This window comes from Diceros bicornis, chromosome 40 (assembly GCF_020826845.1).
Source record: "Diceros bicornis minor isolate mBicDic1 chromosome 40, mDicBic1.mat.cur, whole genome shotgun sequence".
NCBI classification, from domain to species: Eukaryota; Metazoa; Chordata; class Mammalia; order Perissodactyla; family Rhinocerotidae; genus Diceros; species Diceros bicornis.
Window position 1 is genome coordinate 11842505 of NC_080779.1, and position 13337 is coordinate 11855841.

At 44.6% G+C, this 13337-nt stretch overlaps 1 protein-coding gene across 50 annotated transcripts in view; it reads right to left on the minus strand.

The window, feature by feature from the left end:
* The window catches only part of MAP4K4 (mitogen-activated protein kinase kinase kinase kinase 4), a 198495-nt gene extending 186348 nt beyond the window's left edge, over positions 1 to 12147 (minus strand). For 16 of the 50 annotated variants that reach the window (XM_058534417.1, XM_058534420.1, XM_058534419.1 and 13 more), the window contains exons 1-2: positions 11942 to 12145; positions 11522 to 11587 (exon numbers count right to left, since the gene is read on the minus strand). In XM_058534417.1, the coding sequence (XP_058390400.1) occupies positions 11522 to 11587; positions 11942 to 11998 (123 nt within the window). In that variant the 5' untranslated portion in view covers positions 11999 to 12145. Of the gene's footprint in view, positions 1 to 11521; positions 11588 to 11941 lie in introns of all 50 variants that reach the window. The other 34 variants (XM_058534434.1, XM_058534438.1, XM_058534436.1 and 31 more) reach the window with 5 other exon arrangements.
* Positions 12148 to 13337: the final 1190 nt, after the last annotated feature.

Below are 13337 nucleotides of genomic sequence, written 5' to 3' on the forward strand. Positions count from 1 at the left end.
TACGCGTTAAGTAGCTGAGTAATAAATGATCTTGCCTTGCAGAGCAGACTCAAAATATTTACCAACAACAACGAAAACACAAAACACATAGTAAGCCCTCAAATCACTGAAGATTTAGAGCTGAACATCTACAAGTTTTCTCTGGGAACTAAGGAAAGGAGCAACAAGAATGGATAAGAGAGCATATGTACATATAGAGAGAGAACAGAGATACCCTAAAAAGCCAAGTTCAAACAGGAAAGGCCCTAGAATAAGGCATGACCTAGCAGGTGAATGAATACACCCAATGAATTATGTGTCACCTGAATACACATCCTCAACCTCAAGCAACACTCAGTGCCCTAACTTAAGTTTCCCAATAAATTGTATGTTCCTGGGATATACAGCCCTAACTCAGGTAATATTTAGTCTTTGACTTGAGATGGCAAAACTAAACAGTCATAAAACCACACAGCAATTACATAAAGAGGGTCTCAGAAAAACCGATGCGGGGAAGGGTTCTGGGTCATCAACAGTATTCTCTTACTATCACAAGCAGGCAAGAATGAAAGCACTAAATACAAGAATGTTTAAAATGTATACTACTATTAAATTTAATTAGATTTGATCTGAATGCAATAAATTCCTAATAACAGACATCATAAAAGTACTTTAGAATAAAAAATGAGAAAAATACTCTAAAAGGTACACTTGAATCAAATAAGTAATCGTATTCCCCCATATAACAAATCACGTATTTAACTTGGTATATATCCTTCTGACCAAATGTAATAGATTTTGTTTTGTTTTTTAAATCCTAGTGAGTCAATAAAATAGTTTCTGCCTGGGATAAAGGAAAACTCTAGTCTTTAGCATCACATGGCAAATGACTGGCTATTACACAATGGAATCCCCCAAAAAAACAGTGAGAAGGAAAAACTGGTTTGGCCTAGCTCCTGATACCAATGACCTCAATGATAGTGAACCATTTGTCTTTACAGAGATAAGAAAGAAACCGTATTCATGTTCAAAGAAATGACTTAAACTCACAGTGATGACTAATAATGAGAGTGGGGAAAGTAAAGGCTTCAGGGAAGCAGAGATGTGAAAGCAGGGTCATCAGAACTGGGAGGTGTTTGGTCAGACTGCTGAGAAACGGGAAGACCCAGGCAGATAAAGCCTCACTCTTTTCTCCCCCTCTGGACGACTTCAGGTGCAGTTCCATCAGGCAGCAATTCGGAACAAGTCCAGGATGCGAGGCCAAAACACCTGCTGAATACATTATTCACAACAGCTAAACACTAGAAACAAATGCACCGCCCACCGACTGGTGAACAGAGACAAACGTAGCATATCCATATGCTGGAAAACTACTCAGCACTAAAAAGGAACAAACTACCACACTTAGCAGTGCAGATGAGCCCCAAAAACATTTTGCAAAGTGAAAGAAACCAGACACCAGAGACCACACATTGTATGATTCTATTTATGTGAAATGTTCAAAAAAGGCAAATTTATAGAGACAGAAAATAGCTTAGTGGTTGTCTGGGGCTCTGGGGTGGAACAGGGATTAACTATAAATGGATATGAGGGATCTTGCTAGGGCGATGAAAGTGTTCTAACACAGGGCCGGCCCCGTGGCTTAGCAGTTAAGTGCGCATGCTCCGCTGCTGGCGGCCCAGGTTCGGATCCCAGGCGCGCACCGACGCACCACTTCTCCAGCCATGCTGAGGCCGAGTCCCACATACAGCAACTAGACAGATGTGCAGCTATGACATACAACTATCTACTGGGGCTTTGGGGGAAAAATAAATAAATAAAATTATTAAAAAAAAGTGTTCTAACACTGATTTGTGGTGATGGTTACACCACTCATTAAATTTACTAAAAATCATTGAAATGTAAGCTTGAAATGGGTGAATTTCATGATACATAAAATTTACCATTTACCACAATAAAGCTATTAAAAAAATAAAAAAACCTGTTGAACAAACTTCTCTATCTCTTGAAGGCTTGTTTAGAGCAGCAGCCGGCCTAATTAATACACAGCATCGCATTGCTAGGCATCCTGCCTCACTTTCCCTTCTCACCCTCAATCTCCCCGGTGTTGCATCTCCCAAATTAAGTATCAGCCCAGAGGTCACGCAACTAAGGCACTGCTTTATTCCTGTTTTCATTTTTGTTGTTGCTGTTATTTTTGTTATTGTTACTGATCTACATGAGAAGTAACAAACACCTGAGCAAAACCCTAAGTCTAAAATCAAAGATACAACTTCTAGTCTGGTGAACTGATAGCATAAGCCATGGGGGTTAATTCCCATATCAAACGATTCCAAGGTAAACAGAAGAATAAAGAGATAAAGAGAAAGAGATGACAGCAGAGATCATTTCTATTAGGTTTGACAGCTAAAAAAAGCATAGAGCAGTAACTCTCTTAGTAAAGAGGAAAATGTTACAACCTAAGTCCCTACTGAGAAGGACACCAAAAGTGAGGCCATTTGCCACACAGAATCCTGAGATCATTTGGAAGCAACCAATACCAAGTGAAGTATAAGGCTAAAATCAGGAGAATTGGTATTTAGTGACTGAATGCCCCAGGTCCCCTTTCTCTACCTCACACAGTCTTGTGACTATCCCTCATCACTCCACGCCCATAAGAAACCAGAGGTTGAGTCCCTGAAGAAACTGAGAGAGAAATGCTCCAGATGAAAGGACGTGAGGCAAAGTGGTGGGACACTTTGGTGGGCTGAAAAGTTAAGATATTAGACTGTAGGATCGCCAGCCTCCTTCTTGCACCCCGAATCCCATAATTCCAATAAACAGATATACTATAGTCCCTAGGCAGAAAAAGCCTCTGAGCATTTTTCTTAGAGAAACTGACTCCAAAGAAAAGATCTACAGATATTTACAAGCGAGGTTCCCCATCCATGAGAACATACTGATCCCAACCTGTCCCCCCTACATTGAAGTACCACTCGTCGACAACCTCCTGCCCATATACACTAAGCCTACAACTCATTTCTAGTGCCTTACTCATAAATATGAGCAGAGTCACAAATCTCCAGACATTTAAGGAAACTCTTCAGCATTAAAGACAAAGACTAAAATCAACAAATAGGAAAAATGGAATCTGGAGGAAACAGGGAAAAAATGCAGGAGCACAAGAAAACCAACCAAACAAAAAAATCTATACTCAATATCCTCAAAGAGATAAGAGATATATCCATGAAAGAATAGATGATAGACGCAGTTAAAAAAAAAAAAAAGTGTAGGGCCGGCCCCGTGGCTCAGCGGTTGGTTAAGTGCGCGCACTCCGCTGCTGGCGGCCCGGGGTTCGGATCCCAGGTGCGCACCGACGCACCGCTTCTCCAGCCATGCTGAGGCCGCATCCCACACGCAGCAACTAGAAGGATGTGCAACTATGACATACAACTATCTACTGGGCTTTGGGGGAAAAAAAAAAAGGAGGAGGACTGGCAATAGATGTTAGCTCAGAGCCGGTCTTCCTCAGCAAAAAGAGGAAGATTAGCATGGATGTTAGCTCAGGGCTGAGCTCCCTCACAAAAAAAAAAAAACAAGAAGTGTGAAAGAGGGCTGCTCTTATAAATTAAAAATATGATAAACTTAAAAATTCAATAGAAATACTGATATGTAAAGTCAAAGACACCTCATAATAGTAGAGCAAAAAGACAAAAAATAATACATAATAGTAGAGGAAAAGATAAGAAAATAAATCGATAGTGTGACTAATAAGACTTCCAGAAATAGAAAGCAGAAAAGTTGGAGGGGAAGACCAAAAAATTTCTGAGAAAAAAAGGGCATCTCCAGATAAAAAGAAATAACTAAATGGGACCAGCCCCAGTGGCCTCATGGTCAAGTTCGGAGCCCTCTGCTTTGGCAGCCCAGGTTCAGTTCCTGGACGCAGACCTATACCACTCCTCTGTCAGTGGCCATGCTGTGGTGAGGGCTCCCATACAAAAAGAGGAAGATTGGCAGCAAATGTTAGCTCAGGGAGACTCTTCCTCAGCAAAAAAAAAAAAAAGAAAGAAAGAAAGAAAGAAAGAAAGAACTAAGTACTTAGAACAGTGATTGACAACAAAAGACACTCACAAAATCTAACAACATCAGGAATACAGAGAATATTCTAAAAGCTTCCCAAAAGAAGTTTAAAACGGGCCACACTCAAACAAATGAGCAATGTCTTCACAATTTCAAGGGAAAAATGAATATTCAACCTAGAATATTTTGCACCAGCTAACATAAATCCCACGTAAAGGAAGCATAAAGACATTTTCAGCCATCCGAGGAAACCTCTACACTCCATACACCCTTTCTTATAAAGCTACTGAAGGATCTGCTTCAGGAAAATAAGGTGGTAAACTAAAAAAGAAGACTGTGATATCCGGGAAACAGATGTTCCAGGACAACAGCGATGTACCAGATCTAGGGGCCAACCAACCCTGGCCAGCTCTGAGGTACCTCCAGAGAGGGAAAAAAGTAGAATCAATAGGTTATCTGAAACAATAAATTATCTGACCTACTTAAGCATTTGGAAAAACTGCTGATAAAGGCTTAACTTTGCTAGGCGTTTGATATATCTTTTAGGGCATCTGAGGGGAAAAGTAAGACCTACACAGAAAACCATGCAAATGAAAAAGACAATGCAAGGGAGAAGGAGTGTTTAAAAAAGGAAATGTAATCATTAGACTGCTTGGCTCAGAGGTAAATGGCGTTTACATAGTGACGATAATAGAAAAAATTAACACTTTAACCCAAAATTATGATATATTCATTTAAGGGAAGGGGCGAGTATAAGAGCTAAATCTTCAACTACTGTAGAACTACACTAGTAGTTCAACACCTGTAACTACTGCCACAAGAAGTCAATAAATATATAAAACTGATAAATCAAGAAACAGCTACTACATAAGCATCTAATTTAGAAATACGACAGTAAATTTCAGATGTAGAAACTAAAAACATGGAAAATTGATGCCTCCTGAGAATAGGATAACTCCAAGTTTGACAGGAGAATTTTAGTATCACTTGATTGTAACTGTGTGCATTTATAACTTTGATAAGCTTTTTAAGGCCCTATTTATCATATAATGAAAATTAACTTTTTAAGTCATTATCATAAAAGTAGGGGTTTTTTCTTTTAATTATTTAAATGTAATAAGATAACCTGTCAATATGTAGCCATATTTAAAACAGTTACAATGCCCCAGGGATCAAAGGCAAATTAAGCACAAAGCTGTGAGCAGCATGTGCGCTGGCTCCCTACTTCTCCAGGGTGGCGAACAACTGTTGGGCATGGACAGCGGCCCCCAATTCTCCAGCTCGCTAATGCAACACATCAACCCAAGAGCTCACTAAGCCCTGCGCAGAATCGGCCCTGCGCCAGCGCAGTGCTCCTCACAGCGTGGTCTGCTGACCAGGGTCCACAACAAGGTCATTTCAGAATCTGAGAATAACCGTCTAGCAACTTTGACAGCAATTTCAGGTAACATTCTGTCCTTTGAGTCTAATAATAAAAAGATTTAGGCTGGTATTTTATACGTCTGCTTTTTCATTTTACTTTTCTAGTCACTTGTCTGCACTGTATTTTACAACACAGAGAAGTCCCGCTGAGGCTGAAAAAGCACACTGAAGTCTGGGCCCGTTCCATGCGCTGGTGCAAGTGCTGTGCCTGCACGCAAGGGCGCTGGGTGGAGGACCTGGGGAGACAGACATTACAGCACTTATAGTTGATGTTTCGTATTTGGCATTTTGTGTCCTTCCCCCAGTCCTTCCTGAGTTCCTTGAGGGTAAACGTATTGCCTGCTTCCTTCACCGCTGTGTATATACTTAACACGCAGAACAAGGTCCCACTCAGGTAACAGCACGGTGAGTACGTAAGTGGCAGGAAACCCCCCGCGTGGTTCATCATTTTGCATCTTGTCTCCCCAACTTAGTTCTAAGCTCCCCACAATACTACACAGATGTCAGAATTTCTAAGATCCCAGTTTTAAAAACTTGAGAAGTCCTAAAACTTATCATTCTGTCCTTCCTTTTGAAATTCTTATAGAAAAAAGTGCCTCCCAACTCAGCGCCTCCTGACACATCACTTCTCTACTGAATAACGCCAGCTGACTTTTATTACTGACCTGGCCTCCTAACAGAATATCACATTCTGTCTGGTGAACAGTCGTATAACATTATAAAACCTAAGAACACACGGCTGCCGCTCTGGTCGCTGGTAATATAACACTACCCTGGCCTTTTCCGTTCTCTTCCTAGCCATCCCTCCATATGTCCAAAAAATTTATCCTGACTCAATTCTTGTGTTATCACATTATAGAGCAAAATAACTGTCAACCAAATCTTCCAAAAGTTAAGTAAGTACTTGGGAATCTCTAATCCCTGATAATCAGCTAATTGGTCCCAAATTAAATATTAAATATATCTGAATATTTTAACACTGATAATTCAGACTAGTATTATAAGAAACCAACCTGAATTCATGAAAAACGTTTGTAGTAAATATTCAAAGCAATTACTTGCAAGTACTTCATAGGATGACCTGTGATCCACTAACTATATACTATCTACTTGTGTGAGCAACAAAGTTTTTAAAACACTGATTTTAAAAAGTAAAGTGGTGACCTAAAATTGTTTCAACTCTTAGAATTACCACAAATTCTAAATAAGTAGTGTTTGATTTTGAGAACTTACTGTGGAATAAGGCCTTGACTCTAATATAGTCAACTGTCAGACAGTCTGCACTTTTGTACATTTTACTGCAATGTCCATGACAGACCTGGATGAAGTCAGGGAGTGAGCCTTCCAGGCTGTCTCATATTAGTGCTGCCCTCTAGTCACCAGTCGGCTTCAGTACCCAGACCAACAGCAGCAGGGTTTTATCTGGTGGTTGGATTTTCTGTAAGGCTTTTGATGTTCTCGATTTTGTTTGGTTTCAAAACAGCTTTTGGAAGTTTGGGGTTGATATTTTTTAGGAGAGCTACACACCGATACGTGTTCAACAGGGCTGGCTTCCTCCCACCCTACCCAAGTCCAGAATCCTTCCCGCATGAAGGAACTCTGTCTCAGAACAAGTCTGTACATGCCCCTCAGCAGCAGATCAACCTTCCTCATGATGAAAACATCTAGTTATACAAAATTCATTTTGCCCCACTGGATGTCTTTATGTCCAATTAAGAACAAGAGATGCTACTTTTATGAGATAACATTTAGAGAACCCCTCACAAAAGTTTAAGTGCTTGCTCCCAAATGTTAGACTAATGATTTTTAAAAGCTTCACAATTTATATGGCACTTGACTGCTTGAGCAATCAAAAGTAAGTCTGGCACTTTCTCAAATCCCCAGGCTCCTCCTACTCCAGTAAGCAAACAGTGTACCCATTTAAAGGGCCACACCAAAGCTGCAGAGAATGAGTGAATTTAGCAGGTAAAACTTAGCAAGGAGGAATGCCCAAGAACCCACCCCAACACTCTTCCTCTCTACCATCACTGCCACCACTCGGCCTCGCTCGGCCTTCACCTCCTCTCTTCCGGACCACTGCCCTGGGCCAACCACCTCACCTACTCCTTCCCAAAACATCATCCCATCAAGTCTCCTACTCCCAGGGATCCCCAATCCCAACAAAATTTTCAATGGCTCCTCAATGCTCAAAGAATGATGTCCTTCCCCAACTTATGTGCAAATAACCTCTCCCAGAGATGCCCACTACTCCCTAAACCTCCTGCCATTCCCAAAGGTCACCCTCTGCCCTTCTGCCACAATACCCCCTCCCTGTCTGCCTTTCTTCAATAAATGAGGTTGACAGCGTAGCACAGTGCCTAACGGGTGGCAGACTCTCAGTGTTGGTTCTGCTTACCATCTCTGGGCCTAGAGTACTCTCCTCCCACGTCTACAGCCTACCTTTCTTCCAAGGACAGGGTCAGACAGGGTCAAGATACTCAGCCCTCCTGTAAGTAAGCCCTGACTTCAGACACTGCACCTGCTGGATTCTAACCTCCCTAACCCTCCCCTCCTCACTCCCTAGAGAGCTTTCCAGACACAGGATTTTCCTTCTCCTAGTCAAGACATTTTGGAACACCAGCCACTGTATGCTCACAAAATACAAAATAATAGTAGTCACCCCAAGAAAAAAAGAAAAATGGTCAAATATTAAAACTAATAAAATCCAATACAACACAAAAATGAACGCTGATTTATTATTTCTGGTTTTGATTTTTCACATCACTGTCCCCTTTTAATGAATATAATCCAAATTCACTATATTTACTCAACCTGCACAAGATCATAACATAGACACTTCTTTTTTTTTTTTTTTAAAGATTTTATTTATTTATTTTTCCCCCCAAGCCCCAGTAGATAGTTGTGTGTCATAGCTGCACATCCTTCTAGTTGCTGTATGTGGGACGCGGCCTCAGCATGGCCGGAGAAGCAGCGCGTCGGTGCGAGCCCGGGATCCGAACCTGGGTCGCCAGCAGTGGAGCGCGCTCACTTAACCACTAAGACACGGGGCCGGCCCGACACTTCTTTTATAAATACTATACGGTAATCTGAAGGAAACTTTGTGAACAGAAATTCACAATGTTTTCTTAATTTTTAATTTATGAGTATCCTTCTCTATGATCCCTCAAAAACCTAAGGCAAAAAACAGATTTCTTTAAATAAAATATACCCTGTTTTTCAACTCCTTTTTTTAAGATAAAGTTATGTACTGTTCAACTATACCCAGACTACCATTATTGTCAGAGATATAGAAAATTATAAACTATCCCCTAAAAAAGCCATTTTCATAGAACATATCAAAACTCAGAAAACTCCCTTTCTACTCATTCACTTCACATAAATACAGTCTCCTCAAAATAAGCAACCACTACCACTAAAAAATGAAAAGTTCATAGAAAAAAACAAAAACTAGAAAATATAACAATGAAATAAATTAGGACTACAGGTGTTCAGCTTACAGGGGTTTTACCTAAAATTATATTTTTAAAAAAAACTTCTTTATAAATAACAAATTAGTCACAAATATTTACAAAGCCTGATGCTACTCACACTAATGGATGTTTAGGAGCAGTAAACAAATACTAGAGTGTTAATAATCTAATCCCAAAACCACCATATGCAAATCATGCCAACAAAACTCCTGAGCATGGTGTAAATGGTTCTACAAATTATAATTTAAAGAGAGAAGAAAATGGAGATGTTAACTGCCTCTACTATTTCCACCATCTCTAAGACTAAACTTCCCAGTATCAGTCCACAAATCTTAAAGAATTTCATGACAGTAATGAAACATGTATGAAACAATCAGGAAAACGTTAACACTGAATATGTGATACTAAGGAATTAATTTTTTAGGTGTAAGAATGGCATTGTGACTATCTAAAAAACAAAAAAATACACACTCAAGTATTTATGGGTGAAATGGTATCTAGGCTTTCCAGTAAGATAATGGAGGAGAGGGAGACTATAGATGAAACAGATTAGTCATGTGCTGGTAACTGTTAAGCAGGATGATCTACTCTCCCTCCTTGTGTATGTCTGAAATTTTCCATAATAATAAAAGAGAACAGCTGGTGAGCAAAATCTCAGGCACTATTTTGTTCATGATTGTATGCCGCTTTTGCACAGATTTCTTAATTCCTTAGGTTCGCATAATTTGAGAATTTCTCCTCAACCGTACAGACTTTGTAGTCAGAGACTTGTGTCACTGCCAGTCTCCCATATACTCCCAAATGTAGTGCTCAGCAAATCTATTTCAAAAGCTTGGGGGAAAGAGAGGATGGAACCCAAGAGGAAACGAGGAGGGGAATACTAACAACGAACCTGCCCAAACTGTTACCATCAAGAGCTCCCACCTCTTAAACCAATTAATATACATTCAGGTTTCCTTCTTTCTTTTTTCTCACAGTTTAAAAACAGACACAGTTGGCTTCTAGTTTACTTCACTGCCCTTCACATCCATGCTGACTGAAGAAGAGACAAACAATCCAACTACTGTGTAACCGGGGCAAAAACAAGCTTTGGCTAACTCACTTGGAAGAGTACACTCACCACTTAGATTTGGCCAGAAAAACTGGGTTAGAAAAAACCCACTGGTGCTTAAACAAACACTGGGGGGGCTAAGGAGAGTGTCTTGAAGCCAGTTAACAGGCCACTCAGAGAGTTGCAACACAATCTTTTCCAAAATTTTCTAAAGCCTTCCAAATTCAGTTGAGCCCAGGAGGCTGAGTTAACAGGGCTCCCTTTCAAATTCAAAAATCTGGCCCCAACCCCAACAGTTAACCAACAAAACACATGCTAATTCACTTGAGATCACCTAAGAATACTGACTCAAGTTCAGAGCACAGGCCAGTACGCAGCCCAGGCCAGGGGAAGCTGAGGTTGGGCAGAGGTGTTTAAGTGACAGATAAACCCTCTTCATAAAGGAGAAAAGAGACAATAGGATCCACACTTAATTTGGCCTAAGAAAACGTCTACAGTCAGCTTCCAACCCCCCTCCCCTCCATTTTTAATGAGACAATGACAGTTCTTCATGGTGAACCACAAAGCCCTGCTTCATAAGATATTTTTTTCTATTCCAACCCTCTAGGACTCTAACAGCTAGCAAACACCCCCAACGCAGATAACTGTTAGAAAACGTTTAGAAATAAGAAACAAACCAAAACAAGGAGAATTTTGAAACACTGTTTCAAATTTTCAAGGCCTGCGCCCCCATTATCTACAGCTCTTTCATAAGATCTAGAATGTGCACTGGCTAAAATGAACAGCGCTGTTAGTCACATCAGGTGTCAGCTACTCAGCGCAGACTCATGGTCTCCAGATTTGTTAGTTTCCTTTACCGTGGGGGGGGGGCGGGTAAAAAAAGAGAAAGACCTGGGCTGGATGTGAAATCCACGCATCCTCTTGACTTCTAGCTCTCCTTCATTTCTGTTTCAATTACACACCTGTCAAACAGGTTATTCCTGGAATTCAGATTTTATAATCCTCACACTGTAGTTCTTCCTGCTCCTGTTGCCCAAACACACACCCCTCCCTGCCTCCCCGAAATACGTATCCATCAGTAGAATGTACCCCAGAGATACAGAGCAGTCCCAGGCAACACCGAACTCCGCACCTTGAGCACTCGGCAGGCATTCAAACGAGGAAACACGATGACAATTTCCAAGAAGGCCAAGGCTCGCCTATACTTATCGTAATTAACACACAAACTCAGAAGGCCAGATTTGGGAAAAACGAAAAACTTAAAGCGATCTTATGAACTGCGTTCCCATTTTAGTGAAGAAAAGTGCACGCCTAACAGTGTAGCTTATTTCCTTATCTCAAAGCCAGGAAACGGGGTCTTTTAAGGCCAGTCTGAACATAAACTCTGTTTAACAACAGAGGGAACGCGAGGCGAAGCCCCCTCCCCAACTCTGGCCAAGCGGCGTGGCCTCCAGTCAGCAGCGTGTTTGTCACCCTGTCCTCGTCCCCAACGAGAAGTTTCAACAGGCCCCGGGAAACAAAGAAGGCGCCCCGCACCGACCTTATAGACTTGTCCATAGGTGCCATTTCCCACCACTTCCACCAGCTCGAAAATCCCAGCAGGGTCCTAGAGAAGAAGGAGGGGAGGCGTTACAATTTAAACGCAGCACAACAATGAATAAACGCGGCGAGGCAGTTGGAGAGAAAGGGCGGGTACAAAGGCGGCGGGTTCCGCCCGCTGCGGTCCCCCAGCGCCGAGGGGCCGGCGGCGCTCCGTCCCCGTCCCCGTCCCCGGTCCCCGGGGCTGGGGCGGCGGGCGGGGGCGCGGCGGAGGGTCGCGCCCCGCGTCCCCCACATGCCAACGCGGGCAGACAAAGGGGCCGCCGCGCCGCGCCTCTGCCCGCGCCGGCGCCCGAGCGCCCGGCGGCCAGGGCGCGGCCCCCGCTGCCCGCTCCGCGCGCGGCCCGTCGTGGCCACTCACCCGCAGGGAGGAGAGGTCGATGTCCACCAGACTCTTTGCAGGGGAGTCGTTCGCCATTTTCCCTTTTTGCCACCAGAAGAACACAGTCACGATAAATCTGTCTCTGTCTCTCGTCACAGGCCGGCCGCCGGCGGCGCCTCTCGCGGGGAGCCGGGCGGCCCGTCTCCGCCTCGCGAGGCCGGGGCGGCGGCGGCGGCGGCGGCGGGCGGCTGGGCTCGGGGCCGGCCCGGGCCGCGCGGAGGGCGGGCGGGCGGAGCTGCGCGCGGCGGCGGCGCTCACACCATGGCGCGGGCGGCCGGCAGGCCCCCGGGCGTCGCCCGCCGCCTCAGGCCCCGGCGCCCGCGCCGCGCCGCGCGCCTGGAGGACGGGCCCGGAGCGTGGGGCCGCGGCGGCGCCGAGAGTTGAGCGAGCGAGCGCGAGGCAGCGAGACAAAGATAACCCGGGGGGCGGGGGCGGGGGCGGGGGCGGGGGCGGGGGCGGGGAGGGAGGCGGCGAGCGAGGGGGCGGCGGCGAGGGAGGAGGAGAAACGGGACACCAAAAATATATTCTGAGGAGAGAGCAAACAGCTCCCCCTCTCCTTCTCCGGCAGGAAAAACGGGCGGAAACGCACTCGCGCCCGGAGCCCCGGCGGGGAGGGCGCGGGGCGCGGGCGTGAATATGCAGCAGGGGTGGGGCCCGAACAATGGCCCGGCGCTCTCGCAAACGCCGGCGCGGAGGGGACGCGCACCGGGGTGGCCCCGCTGAGGTGCGAGGGCACGGAGACGCCCCTGCCTCGCACCAACAATACGGGAAGGAAGACGGCTCTGGACCCTTCCCTCGGGGGAGGCTGCACGCCGCCGCGCCCCGGCTCTAAAGGGACATGAAGGGGGAGTCTCCAAGCAGAGGAGCGGCCTCCCTCCCTCCTCACCCCCGCTTCGCCCCATCCCCATCCCCCACCACCAGACTCTATACCCTCGAGACCCTCATTTCCGGTTTCTCTCCAGGATTCTCTTTTCCTTTCTCTTCTTTCCCGAGCTAAATTTGTGACACGGTTGTAGTGGCCGGGTTTGCTGAGCATCACGGGGCTGCCCGGTCCCGAGACTTTCAGTGGAAACAGAGTCCAAAACAGCTTCTCTAATTGCCTTCTGCTGAGTTCCGTACCTCACTCAGTAGGTGAGCAGTGTTCTGGGGCCAGAAGTGCTAACCCAAGTTTTGGGTCTAGAAATCACTAAGGATCGATTAAACAGCAGGTCCAGCAACTTTGGAAGCTAGTCGATAGTTAGGCAGATTAATCCTATGAAACAAGAACGTATCGTCTGTGCACAGCAATCATTTTTATCACATCGCTCACTGTACAAAAACTTTCAATGGCTCCCTATTACCTCACAGCAAGTTCTCAAACCTGAGTGCACGGGAG